The sequence below is a fragment of the Schistocerca piceifrons genome, chromosome 1 (assembly GCF_021461385.2).
Source record: "Schistocerca piceifrons isolate TAMUIC-IGC-003096 chromosome 1, iqSchPice1.1, whole genome shotgun sequence".
Classification (NCBI taxonomy): Eukaryota; Metazoa; Arthropoda; class Insecta; order Orthoptera; family Acrididae; genus Schistocerca; species Schistocerca piceifrons.
The window spans coordinates 1,031,356,737-1,031,376,803 of record NC_060138.1 but is presented as its reverse complement, the minus strand read 5'-3'; the positions used below and the strand labels follow the sequence as shown (position 1 = coordinate 1,031,376,803).

The following is a 20,067-nucleotide window of genomic DNA, read 5'->3' as shown; positions in this document are numbered from 1 at the left end:
ATGGGACAGGTTTTGCATCGGGGGCGGTTACAAGGATAGGAGCCAGAGGGTAGGGAAGGTGGTTTGGGGATTTCACAGGGATGAACTAACAGGTTACGAAGGTTAGGTGGACGGCGGAAAGACACTCTTGGCGGAGTGGGGAGGATTTCATGAAGGATGGATCTCATTTCAGGGCAGGATTTGAGGAAGTCGTATCCCTGCTGGAGAGCCACATTCAGAGTCTGGTCCAGTCCCGGAAAGTATCCTGTCACAAGTGGGGCACTTTTGTGTTTCTTCTGTGGGGGATTCTGGGTTTGAGGGGACGAGAATCCCCCACAGAAGAAACACAAAAGTGCCCCACTTGTGACAGGATACTTTCCGGGACTGGACCAGACTCTGAATGTGGCTCTCCAGCAGGGATACGACTTCCTCAAATCCTGCCCTGAAATGAGATCCATCCTTCATGAAATCCTCCCCACTCCGCCAAGAGTGTCTTTCCGCCGTCCACCTAACCTTCGTAACCTGTTAGTTCATCCCTGTGAAATCCCCAAACCACCTTCCCTACCCTCTGGCTCCTATCCTTGTAACCGCCCCCGATGCAAAACCTGTCCCATGCACCCTCCCACCGTCACCTACTCCAGTCCTGTAACCCGGAAGGTGTACACGATCAAAGGCAGAGCCACGTGTGAAAGCACCCACGTGATTTACCAACTGACCTGCCTACACTGTGACGCATTCTATGTGGGAATGACCAGCAACAAACTGTCCATTCGCATGAATGGACACAGGCAGACAGTGTTTGTTGGTAATGAGGATCACCCTGTGGCTAAACATGCCTTGGTGCACGGCCAGCACATCTTGGCACAGTGTTACACCGTCCGGGTTATCTGGATACTTCCCACCAACACCAACCTATCCGAACTCCGGAGATGGGAACTTGCCCTTCAGTATATCCTCTCTTCACGTCATCCGCCAGGCCTCAATCTCCGCTAATTTCAAGTTGCCGCCACTCATACCTCACCTGTCTTTCAACAACTTCTTTGCCTCTACACTTCTGCCTCGACTGACATCTCTGCCCAAACTCTTTGTCTTTAAATATGTCTGCTTGTGTCTGTATGTGTGGATGGATATGTGCGTGTGTGCGAGTGTATACCTGTCCTTTTTTCCCCCTAAGGTAAGTCTTTCCGCTCCCGGGATTGGAATGACTCCTTACCCTCTCCTTTAAAACCCACTTCCTTTCGTCTTCCTCTCTCCTTCCCTCTTTCCTGATGAGGCAACAGTTTGTTGCGAAAGCTTGAATTTTGTGTGTATGTTTGTGTTTGTTTGTGTGTCTATCGACCTGCCAGCGCTTTTGTTCGGTAAGTCACCTCATCTTTGTTTTTATATATATATATATATATATAAAAATAGAAGGAAACATTCCACGTGGGAAAAATTATATATAAAAACAAAGATGAAGTGACTTACCGAACGAAAGCGCTGGCAGGTCGATAGACACACAAACATACACACAAAATTCAAGCTTTCGCAACAAACTGTTGCCTCATCAGGAAAGAGGGAGAGGGGAAGACGAAAGGAAGTGGGTTTTAATGGAGAGGGTAAGGAGTCATTCCAATCCCGGGAGCGGAAAGACTTACCTTAGGGGGAAAAAAGGGCAGGTATACACTCGCACACACGCACATATCCATCCACACATCCACACATGGGTGTCTGTATGTGTGGATATGTGCGTGTGTGCGAGTGTATACCTGCCCTTTTTTCCCCCTAAGGTAAGTCTTTCCGCTCCCGGGATTGGAATGACTCCTTACCCTCTCCCTTAAAACCCACTTCCTTTCGTCTTCCCCTCTCCTTCCCTCTTTCCTGATGAGGCAACAGTTTGTCGCGAAAGCTTGAATTTTGTGTGTATGTTTGTGTTTGTTTGTGTGTCTATCGACCTGCCAGCGCTTTCGTATGGTAAGTCACATCATCTTTGTTTTTAAATATATTTTTCTCGCATGGTAGTTTCCCTATATATATAATCATTCGCAAATGGAAGATAGCTAATAATAAGTTATTACCATGATCATTGTGTACTGATGGTCATTTCTTTCCCTACTTTACTTCCACAGTAGTGCTTCACAGCACTAAACACAGGATGAGAATTACACTTTGATAAGTAAATATAATTTAAGATCCTTTATCATTTTACACTGTTTTACCTTTGTATAATGTAGCAGCTTTCTATTATTGCAGAATGTACTTGTGTTTCTTATACAATTAAAATTGTTCTAATATTTTTTGTGATCATAGACTGGAAGTAAAGAAACAAATTCTGTACTCCCTTGATTGGTGTATGTCACACCATGCTTAAGTTTGTAATGCTCTGAAAATAAGTGTACATTTATGTAAAATGTGAGTAAAGCTATAAGTTGCTTAACATTTTCCACCAAGGTCATAAAGTATGGAAGTGGTGTAGCCTTATAATGTTCATTGTGTTACTGCAAGTCTTGTAAACCCAAAGAAATTATATACAATATGTTTTGTTTAAACACTACTGTAGGTTTGTAAAAAGATGTCTGGCTTTAAAACAACAAAGTGAATGTCTTCTTTCGTCACAGAGCAAGTGGATGGTCTTGAAGCCTACATTATAACCCAAGCTTCTTGTGGCATCAGTCACTCGTTAGCTGTCAATGAATGGGGTCAAGTTTTTGCGTGGGGTTCGGATTCACATGGACAGTTGGGTAAGTATGAAAATATTTTTTGATATGTTTACAGTTGATAGCATGTGTAAGAACTACAATTCTGGATTAAAAAGATTTGCCACTAGCATGGGTTGAGAGTTATAGTATTTTGGGGCGCTCTCTTGTATTGGATGTTTATGTGTGAAGTTGTGTGTTAGGTATCTCAGTGAGTTATTAGATGCTATTAACTGAATCTGTGAGGTTGTCATTTGACAAGTACTGGTACGCTAGTGAATTGCTTTTGCTTTAGATATTGTCAGAAATGAATTCGTGTTTGTCTTTGGTATTATTAGTGCCATGTGTTTCTTGGGGTCCCAAATTTGATAGTGTGTCTGTGTGTTCTTGGAGTCATTCACAGTGGTGTTCTTCAATAAAATCATCATTACAAGCTGTGTCTGTTCCAATAAAACACTATACCTTTTGATAGCTGCCTCCACTGTTAGGAGTTAAAATCATTGACTGTCAGGGGTGGCTTGTCATTCTGCTTGTGTGATGCAATAGCACCATCTGGATCATTAACGGCAGGGTACTTCCTATACTACAGTGAATGTTATGAGATGAGATGATGGGTGGCATAGACATGGGATTCTCAATGTCCCGCCTTTGGGATCTTCTTAATGGAGAACTGCAAGATGCAGCCATCTTTCTTCTGGTGGTACATTGACGACACCTTCGTAATATGGCCTCATGGTGGAATTGCACTGTAGCAGTTTGTCAACCATATGAACAGTTGAGGGCTGCTATTCAGGTACCTGTCCACAGCTCATGGTCTAGTGGCTAGCATTGCTACCTCTGAATCACGGGGTCTCGGGTTCAATTCCCAGCCAGGTTGGGGATTTTGCATCCCATCCAGATAACGATAGCTGTAGGAAACCCAGAAGTATCTATGTAAGATTGAAAGAACTTCCTTCCACAGGTGAGAGTATTAAAATGGTTGACTACTGAAGCATTCACAAGGAAGTGCCATAGTTTGAAGCCTTTTGAAAAACAGTGAAGCTCACATAATACAAGGCAAAGGAAGCTGGTTGAAACCTGAAATTGATAGCAGTGAATTTTTTTGGGAAAATTTAAATATATATCGAAAGGATAGACAAAAGGGAAATTGAGGTGGTGAATTTGTTGCAGTAGACAAGAAAATCAAATCCACTGAGATAGAAATTGAAGCTGCATTTGAGATTGTTTGGGCAAGACTCGGTATTAGGGATGGGCATAAAAAGATAAATGGATGCTTTTACCGCCTACCAAATTCTTCTCCTGATGGAGCTGAAAATTTAAGAGAATACCTCAGTTCACTTGTACATTAGTTCAGCAATCATACTGTAATCATCAGCGGAGACTTCAATCATCCAACAGTTAATTGGGAAAATTACAGTTTTGTTAGTCATGGGCATGATAAGACTTCCTCTGAAACATTACTAAATGCCTCCTCCGAAAACTACTTAAGACAGATAGTTAGCAACTCCACTCATGATAGACATGTATTGCATCTAGTGGCAACAGACATGACCTCTTTCAGGATGTCCACATTGTAACTGGTGTCAGTGTCCATGATGCAGTTATGGCATCAGAGTACAAAGGACAACTAAAGCAAGCAGAAAGATATATGTGCTGTCTCTAAGAAGTTTGGCGAATGGTGTCATATCGGAATGGAAACTTGGTGCATGTGTGCGTGCATGCACATAGGTCTTCAGAAACTTGAGAAGAATCGATACACGGCATGCAGTTCATGCGACTGGCCGTGTAAACAGACTGCGATCAGTTGAATGTAGTCAGTGTGAGAGGAAGTGTCACAGCACAATGGAACAATGTGTAAACGTCAATTTCTGCTACAGATTGTGGAAGACTGCAACGGAGACACATGGAATGTCTGTGTAGGTGTACGGGAGGGAAACCGTGAGCAGAATGTGTGTTTACAAATGGTTTAAATGCTTCCATGAAGGGAAGGAAACAAAAGAACCATGTTCAGGTCAGCCATCGACAGGTAGAAACCCCCAGAAAAGGTAAAGAAAGTGTGACAAATGCTGGCACAAGATCGGTGATGGACTCTCAGATTGCAGAGTAATTGGGCATTAGTAAGGACATGGTGCGCACCATCGTCCGCGATTATTTGGGTAAGGGGAAGATCTGCTCCCCAGTTTGTCTGCATAAGCTTACAGACAAACAAAAAGCAAAATGGATGGAAACTTCTGGTGATTTCATTTCTATGTGTGACCATGATCCATTGCTTCTGAACACCACTGCACGGGAGTGGAGACTTGGTGCCACCAGTTTAATCCGGAATCAAAACGGCAGTTGATGTCACGGTGTTCACTGCTTCGCCATGACCAATAAAAAAATCCGTCTGCAAAAATCCAAGGTGAAAACATTGCTGATCGGCTTCTTCGAAAACAACGGTACCATCCACTAGGAATTTGTTCCTGGAGGTCAAACCATTAATGCTGCATTTTACCAGTCCCTTTTGAACCGATTGCTAAAGCGTATCCGGCAGGTTTAGCCAGAGATGCACAGCAATGGAAAATGGATGCTGCTCCATGACAATGCCCCTGCGCACTGCGTAATCCATGTGCGCCAATTTGTGGCTCAGAAGATGGTAACAGTTTGTGAGCACCCTCCATATGCCCCTGATCTGGCTCCTGTGGACTTCTTCCTGTCTCTCTGCTGAAGGTGGTCATTGTACACATGTGAATGCCATCAAAGATCGTGTGAGAGCTGTTCTGCAATCGATTCCACAGGAAGCCATTGCTGATAGTTTCCAGAGGCCATAAGAATATTGTCAGAAGTGTGTTGCAGTGGGTTGCCACTATTTTGAAGGGCAATAAAGAACATTTGTTTGTTTTGTTTGTTGTCTGATAGCATTCACCTTAGTTTGTAGACACACCAGTTATATGTCCAGTAAACTAGATTAAAAAATCAGTAGTGTCATATCTCAGTGAGGAACTTTTAACTTTCAGCACAAGTCAGGAGCAAGAATAGGAACTGTGGCTCAAGTTTAAAAGAAAAATTGACTATACACTGGAAAGATGTGTACCAAGTAGGACAGTTCATAATGGAAGGAACCTCAACTGTATACAGTCATTGTGAACAAACTTCTAAAGAAGCAGAGATTATTGCATAATAGGTGTGAAACAAAGTGTAGGGCTATAGATCGAGAGATGTTGGATGAAGCTGTAAAGATAGCAATGTGTGATGTCTCCAGCGAATACCATAACAGAATACTGTCAAATGATCTTTCACAAAACCCAAAGAAATTCTGGTTTTATGTAGAGGCTTTAGTGGCATCAAAGTCAGTGTCCAGTCATTAGCGAACGAGACAGGAACTGAAATTGAGGATAACAAAGCAGAAGCTGAAATGGTTTACTCTGTTTTCAAATGTTGCTTTACAAAGGAAAACCAAGGAGATTTAACCCAATTCAATCCCCGTACCACTGAAAAGATGAGAGAAATAAGTATCAGTGTCACAGTGGTGTTGAGAAACAGCTGAAATTGTTAAAATTGAACAGAGCTCCAGAGCCAGATGGAATCCCTACTAGATTCTACGCTGAATTTGCAGCTGAGATAGCCACTCTTTTTAACTATAACCTAGTGTAGATCCCTCGAACAGAAAACCATGCCCAGTTATTGAAAAAAAAAGCACAAGTCACACCCGTCTACAAGAAGGATGGTAAAAGTGATCCACGAAACTACCATCCAGTATCCTTGACATTGTTTTGTTATATAGTCTTAGAACATATTCTGAGCTCAAACATAATGAGGTATCTTGAACAGAATGACCTCCTCCGTGCCAACCAGCAGGGATTCCGGAAACATTGATCACATGAAACTCAACTCATACTTTTCTCACATGCCATACTGAAAGCTTTTTGTCAAGGCAGTAAGGTAGATGGAGTATTTTGTGACTTGACTCAGTACCACACCTATGCTTGTTGTCAAAAGTCCGATCATACGGGGTGTTCATGTTGTATATTAATGTCATTTCAGACATTATTAATAATAATCTCAGACTTTTTGCAGATGATGCAGTTTCCTTTAATGAAGTAATGTCAGAAAGCAGAGGCATAAATATTCAGTCAGATCTTGATAAGATTTCAAAGTGTGCAAAGATTGGCAACTTGCTTTAAATGTTCAGAAAAATGTAAAATTTTGCACATCACAAAACCAGAAGAATGCGGTGTCCTATAACTATAATATAAATGAGTAGCTGTTGAAATCTGCCAACTCGTACAAATTTCTGAATTTAGCACTTTGTAAGGATATTAAATAAGGGAAGTGCAATCAGCCTACAAAGAAGATAGCTTAGAAATCACTCTTGTGACCGGTTCTAGAATATTGCTCATGTGTGTGGAATCCATATGAAATAGAGCTAACAGGGGGTATTGAATGTATACAGAGAAGGGCAGCATCAATGGTCATAGATCTGTTTGATCTATGAGAGAGTGTCACAGAGATACTGAAGGAATTGAACTGAAAGGCTCTTGAAGATAGATGTAAACCATCCCAAGAAAGTCTAATAACAAATTTTCAAGAGCGGACTATAAATGATGACGCTAGGCTTATAACACAAGCTCTATGTATGTTTACATAGGGATCTTGAGCATAAGATTAGAATAATTACGGGGAGGTGACCATGAGAAAAAGACTGAATAACTAATAAAAGCAATGAGTCGGGGCGTGGAATGTCTGAAGTTTGAACATGGTAGGGAAGCTGGAAAATCTGAAAACGGAAATGTAATTGCTCAATCTTGATATAGTAGGGGTCAGTGAAGTGAAATGGAAAGAAGACAAGTATTTCTGGTCACATGAGTAAAGGATAATATCAGTAGCAGCAGAAAATGGTATAATGGGAGTAGGATTCATTATGAATAGGAAGGTAGGACAGAGAGGGTGTTACTGTGAACGGTTCAGTGATAGGATTGTTCTTATCAGAATTGACAACAAACCAACACCAACAATTATAGTTCAGGTATACATGCCGATATTGCAAGCTGTAGATGAAGAGCTAGAGAACGTATATGAGAATATTGAAAGTGTAATACAGTACATAAAGGGAGATGAAAATGTAATAGTCATGGGAGAATGGAATACAGTTGTAGGGGAGGGATTAGAAGAAAAGGGTACAGGAGAATATGGTCTTGGGACAAGGAATGAGAGAGGAGAAAGACTGACTGAGCTCTGTAATAAATTTTAGCTAGTGATAGCGAATACTCTGTTCAAGAATCACAAGAGAAGGAGTTATACTTGGAAGAGGCTAGGTGATATGGGAAGATTTCAGTTAGATTATGTTGTGGTCAGACAGAGATTCCGAAATCAGATATTGGATTGTAAGGTGTACCCAGGAGCAGATACAGACTCAGGTCACAATGTAGTAGTGATGAAGAGAAGGCTGAAGTTTAAGATATTAGTCAGGAAGAATCAGTGTGCAAAGAGGGGGGCATGGAAGTACTAAGGAATGACGAGATATGTTTGAAGTTTTCTAAGCAATAAGGAATAGCTCAGTAGGCAGTAAAGTAGAAGAGGAATGGACAGCTCCAAAAAGTGAATCACCGAAGTTGGAAAGCAAAACATATATACAAAGAACGTAACTGTGAAGAAACAATGGGTAACAGAAGAAACACTTCAGTTGATCGATGGAAGAGAAGAGTACAAAAATGTTGAGGGATATTCAGGAATACAGAAATACAAGAAACTGAGGAATGAAATAAATAGGAAGTGCAGGGAAGCTAAGGTGAAATGGCTGCATGAAAAATGTGAAGAAGTCTAAAAAGAAATGATTTTCAGAAGGACTGACTCAGCATGTAGGAAAGTCAAAACAGTCTTCGGTGAAATTAAAAGCAATGTAGAGGAGGGAGCAGATAGATGGAAAGAGTACATTGGATGCCTCTTATAAGGGGGTGGATTTGTCTGATGTGATATGGAAAGAAACAGGAATTGATTTAGCAGAGATAGAGGGGCCAGTATGTGAATCGGAATTCAAGAGAGCTTTGGACAACTTAACATCAAATAAGGCTGCAGGGATAGATACATCATTGGTGGAAGTGACAACGAAATGACCATTCACATTGATGTGTAGTGTTTGAATTTGGAGACATACGTTTTGACTTTCAGAAAAGTATTGTGCACACAATTCTGAGGACTGCAGATGCTGACAAGTGTGAGAATTATCGCACAGTCAGCTTAACAGCTCATGCATCCAATTTGCTGACAAGAATGATATACAGAAGAAGAGAAAAGGAAATTGAGGATGTATTAGATGACTAACAATTTGTCTTAGGAAAGGTAAAGGCACCAGAGAGGCAATTCTGTTGCTGTGGTTGATACTGGAAGCAAGACTAAAGAAAAATCAACACATGTTCATAGGATTTCTCGATCTGGAAAAAGGATTCGACAGTGTAAAATGGTGCAAGATATTTGAAATTCTGAGAAAAATAATGGTAAGCTATAGGGAGAGAGCAGGTAATATACAATATATACAAGAGCCAAGGGGGAATAATAAGAGTGGACAACCAAGAACAAAGTGCTTGGATTAAAAAAGAGTGTAAGACAGGGATGTAGCCTTTTGCCCCTACTGTTCAATCTGTACATTGAAGAAGCAATGATGGAAATAAAAGAAAAGTTCAGGAGAGGAATTAAAATTCAAAGTGAAAGGGTATCAATGATACGATTCACTGATGACATTGCTATCCTGAGTGAAAGCGAAGAAGAATTGCATGATCTGCTGAATGGAGTGAACTGTCTAATGAGTACAGAATATGGACTGAAAGCAAATTGAAGCAAGATGAAAGTAATGAGAACAGTGGGAAACTTAACACCAGGATTGATGGTCACGAAGTTAAGGATTCTGCTACCTAGGCAGAAACATAACCAGTGACCGACAGAGCAAGGACACAAAGAGCAGACTAGCACTGGCAAAAAGGGATTTCTTGGCTGAGAGAAGTGTACTAGTATCAAACATAGGCTTTAATTTGAGGAAGAAATTTCTGAGAATGTACATTTGGAGCACAGCACTTTATGTTAGTGAAACATGGACTGTGGGAAAACTGGAACAGAAGAGAATCAAAGAATTTGAGATGTGGTGCTACTGATGAATGTTGAAAATTAGATGGACTGATAAGGCAAAGAATGAGGAGATTCTGCGTAGAATTGGAGAGGAAAAGAATATGTGGAAAACACAGACAAGGAGAAGTGGCAACAAGCTAGGACATCTATTAAGACATCAGGGAATACCGAGTGAGGTGGCGCAGTGGTTAGCACACTGGACTCGCATTCGGGAGGACGACTGTTCAATCCCGTCTCCGCCCATCCTGATCTAGGTTTTCCGTGATTTCCCTAAATCGTTTCAGGCAATTGCCGGGATGGTTCCTTTCAAAGGGCACGTCCGATTTCCTTCCCAATCCTTCCTTAACCCGAGCTTGCGCTCCATCTCTAATGACCTCGTTGTCGACGGGACGTTAAACACTAACCACCACCACCACCACCACCACCACCACCACCACCACCACCACCATCAGGGAATAACTTCCATGGTACTAGGGGGAGCTGTAGAGGGCAAAAAAGGTAAAGATAAGACTGCTCCATACTATAAAGATTACACTTTAAGTTTCAGACAGGCACAGTTAAAATACATTTACACATAAGCTTTCAGCCACAGCTTTCACCAGAAAAAGACAGACTAACACACCATTCATCCACACACCTTGCACACACGACCGCCAAATCCGGCAGCTCACACCAGAATGCCTTATCTTACATAAGTGTGAAGAGGAGTGGATATCCAACTCAAAATCAAAAAACTCCAAATGATAAAAGCCTGTCTCTTGGAGAGAAGGTCGTATATTAAGTTGCTTCAGTAGTTATAATCCTACCTTACACAAGCATTCTGGCCCAAGCTGCTGGAGTTTCCAGTCATGTGTGCAAGAGGGTGTTTGCTTGTGTGAATGAAGTGTGTGTTTCTCTTTCTTTTTCTGATGAAGCATGTGGCAAAAAGCTTGCGTGTAAGTTCCTTTTAATTGTGCCTGTCTGCAACTCAACGTGTCATCGCTATGGTAAGTAGCAGTCTATCTTTACCTATGTTATATCAGAAAAATCTATTTTGTGCCCCCTATAAATTCTTATTATATAGCACTGTCATTATTATTATCATCATCATCATCTGTGGCACTTCTGACAGTGAAATCATTTTAATAGTGGTTTTCATATTGAAACTGCAATTTCTTCGGTAACTGTGATGTAGTGGAGACTGAAACCCTGGTCTGATGTAAGAGAGGGCCTGATGGCGCTAATCAGATCAGATGCAGTGAAAAAATAAAATAAAATTTGTCGACCAGATAATCATTTGCGTCTCCGTACGAATCATTTTAAAACAGGTAGAACAGCTGTGGTTAGGCTGGAGGTTGTGGATCAGCAGCTCGTTTTCCCTACTGCATTGAGTTGTATGTATGGATGTTTTGTGTGGCATCAAGGATCAGATACTTTAATTTTCATTTGCATAGGTTCTATTTGATCTTCCATGTATATGCAACCTTTGCTTTGATGTGTGCTGATAGCTCCAAGGGCAACGAGACAATTGTCTGCGCATTTACCAACTTTAAACAATGGAAAATCCAGGATGGAATAATGACAATGTTATGAGATAGATAGATTGCTACTCACCATATAGTGGAGAAGTTGATTTGTAGGCAGGCACAACAAAAAGACTACTAAAAATGTAAACTTTTGCCCAGAAGGAGGCCGTAATTTTTATGACCACACTTTCCCAATATATGCAGTATCCAGACAGTGGATTAATTACCAGTACATGATGTTCTCATGTGTGAAACCTCATACCTGCCAGCAAAATTCTCCTGTGCAGTGACTCCCTCAGTGGGTAAAAGAAAGTGATCGAAAACTACTCCCAACTCGTCCGTTTGGGTCTGACATGAACAAATTTCTACACTATCTACGTAATACAGGAACGTCCATGGAAATCTTCTGAAGACAGAGCCCTCTAGGCATCCCACACAGTGATCTTACTGATACATTAGCTAAGGAAGCCTCCACAATGGACCCTAAGCTGACTTAATGGGTACGTCTTAGACACCTTGTCTTATACCGGGTGAATTGTGGAGATATGCAATTATCTTAATGTGTTATTCTACAAGGAAAACTAAAGAAAGAAGTTCATATTATCATGGGTCTGGAACTGTTTAGTTAAGGAGTTACGTCTAATAAAAGATTTTGCCTGAAATTTAGCAACTTTGCTAATATGGAGCCATCACAAAACTGTACGAGGCTAAAGTAAAGCAAGATTTCCATTTATTTTGTTATTATTGGTCTGGTGAATCTAATAAAACATGTCCCAGATGTGTATCTGCAGTAGTTCTGTAGAACATCCAGAGAAGCAAAGATTATTATACAAGTAAATTTATTTACCTTCCATTATGAATGTAGAAATGATTGTCATTGTTGGCAACCGTTAGTGAGTTGTTTCAGACATTTTTAAACATTTATAGTGAATGTACTGTGAAATTGTGTGCACACTGTAAAACTTCCTTAACACCGAGCTTTGTTTTTTCCGGTTTAACTTGAAATCACATGTGGTATGATATTAATAAAAACAGATTATCTGATACATTCATACAATTTCAATTAACGTTATTACCATCATTTTTCCAAAATTAACTTCATGCAATTGTCTGGAATTTAAAAACCATATTGGGCCAAATAGTTAATAAATTAAAAATTTTACAAAATTACATCTTTGCTTCTCTGAATGTTCTGGAAAACGACTGCAGGTACACATCTGGGACATGTTTCATTAGATTCGCCAGATCAATAACAACAGAATAAGTGGAAATCATGCTTTACTTTAATCTCATACAGTTTTGCGATGGCTTCATATTAGCAAAGTTGGAAAATTTCAGGTAAAATCTTTTATTAGCCGTAACTCCCTAAGCAAACATCTGCAGGCCTATGTTCATATAAACTTTTTTCTTTAGTTTTACTTGTAGAATGAAATATTAAAATATCTGCATAACTTTGTGAATCACCCTCTATAAGTGTGAAGAATAATGGGTATCCAACATAAAGCTCAAAAAACGTAAAATGATAAGCTTCCACCAAGAAGTGGGTAACTTCACTTCGCCTTTCTTGAAAATGAGGTCTTACATTAATTTTCTTCTATACAGTATAATCCTGTCTTGCACAGATCTGTGTGCTGCAGAAAGAGAATCATCCTCAGTTCATCTGCGAAGTAAGTCTGACAGTGTGCCACATATTTGAGGCATATCCAGAATCGCTTGATGTATGGTGTTAATTAGATCTACATCTACACCTACACCTACATAGATACTCTGCAAGCCACCATATGCTAGTCATTTCATTTCCTGCTCCACTCGCAAGTAGAGTAAGGGAAAAGCGACTATCTAATAAGCCTCCACATCAGTCCTAATTTCTCGAACCTTACTTCATGGTTCTTCGCATAGTGTATATTGGTGGCAGTAGAATCATTCCCTAAATTTTCTCAATGGTATTTCTGGAAAGGAATGTCATCTTTCCTCCAGAGATTCCCATTAGAGTTCCCAAAGCATCTCTGTGACACCTGCATATTGTTTGTACCTGCTGATAACAAATCTAGCAGCCCGACTCTGAATTGCTCCAATGTCTTCCTTCGATCTGACCTGGTACGGATCCCAAACACTTTAGATATATTAAAGAATAAGTCACACCGATGTCCTACATGCAGTCTCCTTTACAGGTGAACCACTCTTTCCTAAACTACTCCCATAAATCAAAGTAGACCATTTGCCTACAGTGCCACAATTCTTCCAAGCTCATCACCAAGTCATTTACCTTACATCCTTGTAGATTATGTAATGAAAGCAGCGCCCATTTTAACCATCATACAGTGAAGTTGGTACTATCACTCGATGAAAAGTGCTCGTTTTAGTGATCGACATCCAAGTAGGACTTCAGGAGGGAAAACTTTCTGTTGTTTTTTTCTGGCCCACGAGGATCCTCACCCGTAACCAGATACAACTGCCCTGTACTTAAATCTGTAAAAAGGAAAGCTGATACCCACCATATAGTGGACATGCTGGGTCACAGAGGACTGTCAAAATACAGCTTCCGACCAGTAAGACCTTCATCAAAATTAGACAAAACACACACACACACACACACACACACACACACACACACACACACCTCACACGCATATCATTTGGCAGTTTTGTCTCAGGTTCTAGAGTGTGTCTGCCCCTCCCCACCTCTCATCCCATCCCCCCGACCTGCTCACCCCCCGACCTGCTCTCCCCCCGACCTGCTCTCCCCCCGACCTGCTCTCCCCCCGACCTGCTCTCCCCCCCGGCCGACCCGCCCACCCCCGGCCGACCCGCCCACCCCCGGCCGACCCGCCCACCCCCGGCCGACCCGACCTCCCCCCGACCGACCCGACCTCCCCCCGACCGACCCGACCTCCCCCCGACCGACCCGACCTCCCCCCGACCGACCCGCCCTCCCCCCGACCGACCCGCCCTCCCCCCGACCGACCCGCCCTCCCCCCGACCGACCCGCCCTCCCCCCGACCGACCCGCCCTCCCCCCGACCGACCCGCCCTCCCCCCGACCGACCCGCCCTCCCCCCGACCGACCCGCCCTCACCCCGACCGACCCGCCCTCACCCCGACCGACCCGCCCTCACCCCGACCGACCCGCCCTCACCCCGACCGACCCGCCCCCCCCAGACCGACGCCCCCCCCCCCCCCCCGCCCCCGGACCCGCCCTCACCCCCGCCCCCGGACCCGCCCTCACCCCCGCCCCCGGACGCGCCCTCACCCCCGCCCCCGGCCCCCCCCCCCCGCCCCCTGACCCGCCCTCCGCCCTGACCCCCGGACCCGCCCTCCGCCCCGACCGTCTCTCTCCTCCCCCCGACCGTCTCTCTCCTCCCCCCCGACCGTCTCTCTCCTCCCCCCAAGGTATAATGTTAAAGCATAACGTAATGCACACAAGTAATAATAAGGCAACTTCTAAAACTTGAACGCTCAGCGTTGAAGGCCCCGGATACATGAACTTATGACTAAGGAATAATCCAGTTGGTGCCAGTACAGGTAGGTGTTAATTAAATAACAAACAATTAAAAAAAAACAGCAGCTCTGCATTTAAACATTCCCTGAGAACTTACGCAAATGAACCCTCTTTTATAAGAATTAATCTTCACAATTAGCATGCAAGGTACAAATATGATAAAAATGGCTGATAAGGGAATACAGAATTAATGAGGAGGAGCCTCCAGCAATCTGGTCGGGCACTAATTACAGAGTGACCCAGTTTTACAGGTTTAAATTCAAAATCCGAGTGAAAGGTGCATCCGCCAAGGTGGCGGATGAATGAGCTACAAAGCTTAATGAACTGACACAGTCAGGAACAAAGAGAATAGCAATACACAGTTTAAGAACAAGATCAAGACAGAAGGCTAGGAACATGGAACCCAGTGTAATGAAACACAGTTCCACTAGCAACGGCCAAGTCATCATGTCCCGGTGTCACGTCCCACTGTACAGGAGGAAATACACTGTGCTCTGCCCAACTGAAACATAAATCAACTACAACAGCACACTTGCGATTGCACATTCAAATTACCAAAAAGATTAAAACATAACATTGAAACAGGAAAGCTTGACAATTTTTTTCTTTTTTCAACCCTTAAGAATTCATTTAAACACTGCAATGCACGCATAAATAAGATTGTTCCTTGAAATGAAATGTAATAGCGACAGCTGAGTATAACCTCAAATTGGCAATAGCCCACCATAACTACACTTTCATGGAATGGTATTTTGGTACTTAATCACCGAGGTTGCCACAATTTTAGATACACCATCACTCAATAATGAGGAGCTCAACTGATTTCCTTATGTCTAGCTGCAGATCTGTTATCATGTGGTAGGAAACTTAAGATGGAAACCCCCAAGCCCCGTTGTCATGTGACATATCTTTGACAAATGAGGCTTGTCACTGAAGACAACATTAGCTAACCATTAACAAACATATATAAGCGCACAATTGCACCTATTTAAATTGAATGCACACCATATGCCCAGTTGAATGGTTAATGCTAGGCGACACTCCGGCAAGCTCTTCTTCTCAACATGTACTGTGTGGCGAGAAAAGCCAAACACCATGCCTCATGCCGGAACCCAAAACCTTTCCACCATCTCCGGCAGCAACACTCCAGTAACAACAAGCACACCAAGTAAGGGCCTATCTCCCAACCATGTTGTCACCGCAACCAACAGACCGTGCAGTGAGAGCTGCTGCCTCAATGCTGCAGACTCAAATAGCCGAACCCGCGGTGAACAACTGACTCGTGGCTGGCCAAAGTGACATCAGTGGGAAAGGTGTACTGGTACTAGCCATGCACCGTATCTCTTTCCATTATAATCTCCTGGTATTCTTCCTAGACTTTCTTTTTCTTCAGTTTCCATACTCTAATCCTTCTTTCCTGGTTCTGTGTCTTCTTCCGTTGTCGTGCTCATCACCAGTCAAAATATTTCTGCACAAGATATCTGCTATACCATGTTACTTTGTGACACTCTTTCCTCTAAAACCAGAGGTTATGTATCACTGAACCATTTCTCTTGCAGGATTCCAGCAATCTCTTTCCTTCTTCATTTCTACTTCCCCATCCTTCTGCTAACCATTATATTTTCATTCCCTTGTCTTTCACTTCCTACATATGCACTGAAGTCTTCCATGACTATTATCCTTTGCCCATTCAACTGCTTTTGTAGTTCTTCCTCAAAGACCACCTCCTCTTAAGAAGTACAGGCCACTTGAGGGGCATACATCTGAAGAGCATGACTAAAATACGTGGAATAACGTGATTGTGCCCTTCAGTTTGGAAAAATTAGTTTCACAGTTATTATGGTAACTAACTATTTGTTGTGTCATTTTCAGCAAAAATCCTTTGCATAATTAGGTCCCATAACAGTGAAGCCATTTGATAAAATTACCTTGAGCTTCCAGCCATGTCAAATGACTTAAAACCCAAGAGCTTTTGGCTGAGTGCTCCTTGGTGAATGTCAAGTGATGACCATTGTGTCGTTTCTGTTGCCATTCATATATAGCAGGCTCTCTGCCTCTGATGTCACCTGTGGCTGGTCCTGTGCCCTATGTGTAAATGTTTTGGTTGCAAGACGTCCATCTCCTGATAGCGTGGTCTGTCTTTATTGAGCATATTGTCAGAAATTTTTATCTTGATCATTCTTCTATAATGCTATTCCAGAAACCATTTGTCTGCTTTATAATATGAGTTTTGTTGAACACAGTTTGGTGTCCATTTTCCAGAGCATGTTCTGCTGATTTCTCAGGATATACCTGTTCGATAGTTTACACAATGTTTCCATCTTTTCTGATGCCGAGCCTCAGAATCGCAAGGAAGCAGGCTTCTTCATGTCCTTATCAGGGTCTTCTGCTTTACAAGTTATTGCTGAAATGGCTCGTGAATTTTGTTGGTTATTATAGGTATTTTCTTTGGACACTTTCTGTAAATTGCTCAGTTCCAAAGGCAGTTTTTCTGTGTCTGAAACAGCTTCCACTTGATGCACCAAGGTCATCAGAACAGAATGTTTCTATGCCTGGGTGGTGGTATCTGGTAGTGTACAAATACTGATCTGCATGGGTGGCTTGTTAATTAACACGATGGCCAATACACCCATCTACTTTCAGATAGATAATGACATCAAGGAATGGCAAGGCACCTACCGACCATCTCTACCTCCATAGTGTACTTAATGTTGTCATGAATGTTGTTGTTGTTTTTGTTGTAGCGCTTGCACTGTTCCAGCTTTCCATGTTCATGAGGCCAAATAATGAATGTGTTATTGACATAACAATGGAAGCAACTAAGCTTTGCAGGAGCCATGTTCAGTGTGATGACCTCAAAATATTCCATAAGCAGGTTGGCAGTAATTGGAGCTAATGGGCTTTCCATCTCAACTCACCTGCCTGGTTCAGATAATCTCCACTGATACAAAACATACCTTGGTGTGCTTAAATAAATATACATTATTGTCAAAGAAATGGGAGAGCAAATGCATAAAGTCTTTGATTGGAATGTCAAAGTGGGTCATCATATCTCCTCTTCCAAGACAGAGACATTTGATGTGGCCGATGAAGTTAGTCATATTTTTGATATGGTGTAGACAGTGACTAATGTGCGAAGTAAGGAGGTGGACCAAATGTTCTGTGAGTCTGTAACTTTATGCAGATGATCAGCACAACCTGACTCACAAGCACACAGTCATATGTGGTAAGTAGTGCTAGTAAAGTGTAGAATAAGATGCCTTCTGTCACAGAATACTGTGTGGTTTTGTTTGGTTTTGATTGTTTTGTGGTCATAAGGAAGCAGACACAAGGGTGACAGTTCCTTACGTGGGTGGTGCAAGCTAAGAAACTTGACGCCATTGTCACACAACCAATAGCCACACACAAGGAGAAGAAGCCATTGTCATTGTGGCCATTTCTTTCCTGTGTCTATTATTAAAATATGACATATATATATATATATATATATATATATATATATATATATATATATATATATATATATATATATATAGAGGGAAACATTCCATGCGGGAAAAATATATTTAAAATATATTTAAAATATATTTAAAAACAAAGATGATGTGACTTACCATACGAAATCGCTGGCAGGTCGATAGAAACACAAACAGACACATACATACACACAAAATTCAAGCTTTCACAACAAACTGTTGCCTCATCAGCAAAGACGGAAGGAGAGGGAAAGACGAAAGGATTTGGGTTTTAAGGGAGAGTGTAAGGAGTCATTCCAATCCCGGGAGCGGAAAGACTTACCTTAGGGGGAAAAAAGGACGGGTATACACTCGCGTGCGCGCACACACACACACACACATATCCATCCACACATATACAGACACAAGCAGACATATTTAAAGACAAAGAGTTTGGGCAGAGATGTCAGTCGAGGCGGAAGTGCAGAGGCAAAGATGATGTTGAATGACAGGTGAAGTATGAGTGGCGGCAACTTGAAATTAGCAGAGATTGAGGTCTGGTGGGTAACGGGAAGAGAGGATATATTGAAGAGCAAGTTCCCATCTCCGGAGTTCGGATAGGTTGGTGTTGGTGGGAAGTATCCAGATAACCCGGACGGTGTAACACTGTGCCAAGATGTGCTGGCCGTGCACCAAGGCATGTTTAGCCACAGGGTGATCCTCATTACCAACAAACACTGTCTGCCTGTGACCATTCATGCGAATGGACAGTTTGTTGCTGGTCATTCCCACATAGAATGCATCACAGTGTAGGCAGGTCAGTTGGTAAATCACGTGGGTGCTTTCACATGTGGCTCTGCCTTTGATCGTGTACACCTTCCAGGTTACAGGACTGGAGTAGGTGGTGGTGGGACGGTACATGGGACAGGTTTTACACCGGGGGTGGTTACAAGGATAGGAGCCAGAGGGTAGGGAAGGTGGTTTGGGGATTTCATAGGGATGAACTAACAGGTTACGAAGGTTAGGTGGACGGCGGAAAGACACTCTTGGTGGAGTGGGGAGGATTTCATGAAGGATGGATCTCATTTCAGGGCAGGATTTGAGGAAGTCGTATCCCTGCTGGAGAGCCACATTCAGAGTCTGGTCCAGTCCCGGAAAGTATCCTGTCACAAGTGGGGCACTTTTGTGGTTCTTCTGTGGGGGATTCTGGGTTTGAGGGGATGAGGAAGTGGCTCTGGTTATTTGCTTCTGTACCAGGTCGGGAGGGTAGTTGCGGGATGCGAAAGCTGTTGTCAGGTTGTTGGTGTAATGGTTCAGTGATTCCGGACTGGAGCAGATTCGTTTGCCACGAAGACCTAGGCTGTAGGGAAGGGACCGTTTGATGTGGAATGGGTGGCAGCTGTCATAATGGAGGTACTGTTGCTTGTTGGTGGGTTTGATGTGGACGGACGTGTGAAGCTGGCCATTGGACAGGTGGAGGTCAACATCAAGGAAAGTGGCATGGGATTTGGAGTAGGACCAGGTGAATCTGATGGAACCAAAGGAGTCCAGATCATGAAGATGTCATCAATAAATCTGTACCAAACTTTGGGTTGGCAGGCCTGGGCAACAGTTTGTTGCGAAAGCTTGAATTTTGTGTGTGTGTATGTATGTGTCTGTTTGTGTTTCTATCGACCTGCCAGCGCTTTCGTATGGTAAGTCACATCTTTGTATATATATATATATATATATAGAGAGAGAGAGAGAGAGAGAGAGAGAGAGAGAGAGAGAGAAACATTCCACGTGGGAAAAATATATCTAAAAACACAGATGATGTGACTTACCGAACGAAAGTGCTGGCAGGTCGATAGACACACA

At 42.5% G+C, this 20,067-nt stretch overlaps 1 protein-coding gene across 4 annotated transcripts in view; it reads left to right on the top strand.

Annotated features, from left to right (window-relative positions):
* Positions 1–20,067, top strand: part of LOC124722968 (probable E3 ubiquitin-protein ligase HERC4) — a 226,555-nt gene that overhangs the window by 11,272 nt on the left and 195,216 nt on the right. For all 4 annotated transcript variants that reach the window (XM_047248172.1, XM_047248237.1, XM_047248297.1 and 1 more), the window contains exon 4: positions 2,577–2,699. In XM_047248172.1, the coding sequence (XP_047104128.1) occupies positions 2,577–2,699 (123 nt within the window). The remainder of the gene's footprint in view (positions 1–2,576; positions 2,700–20,067) is intronic.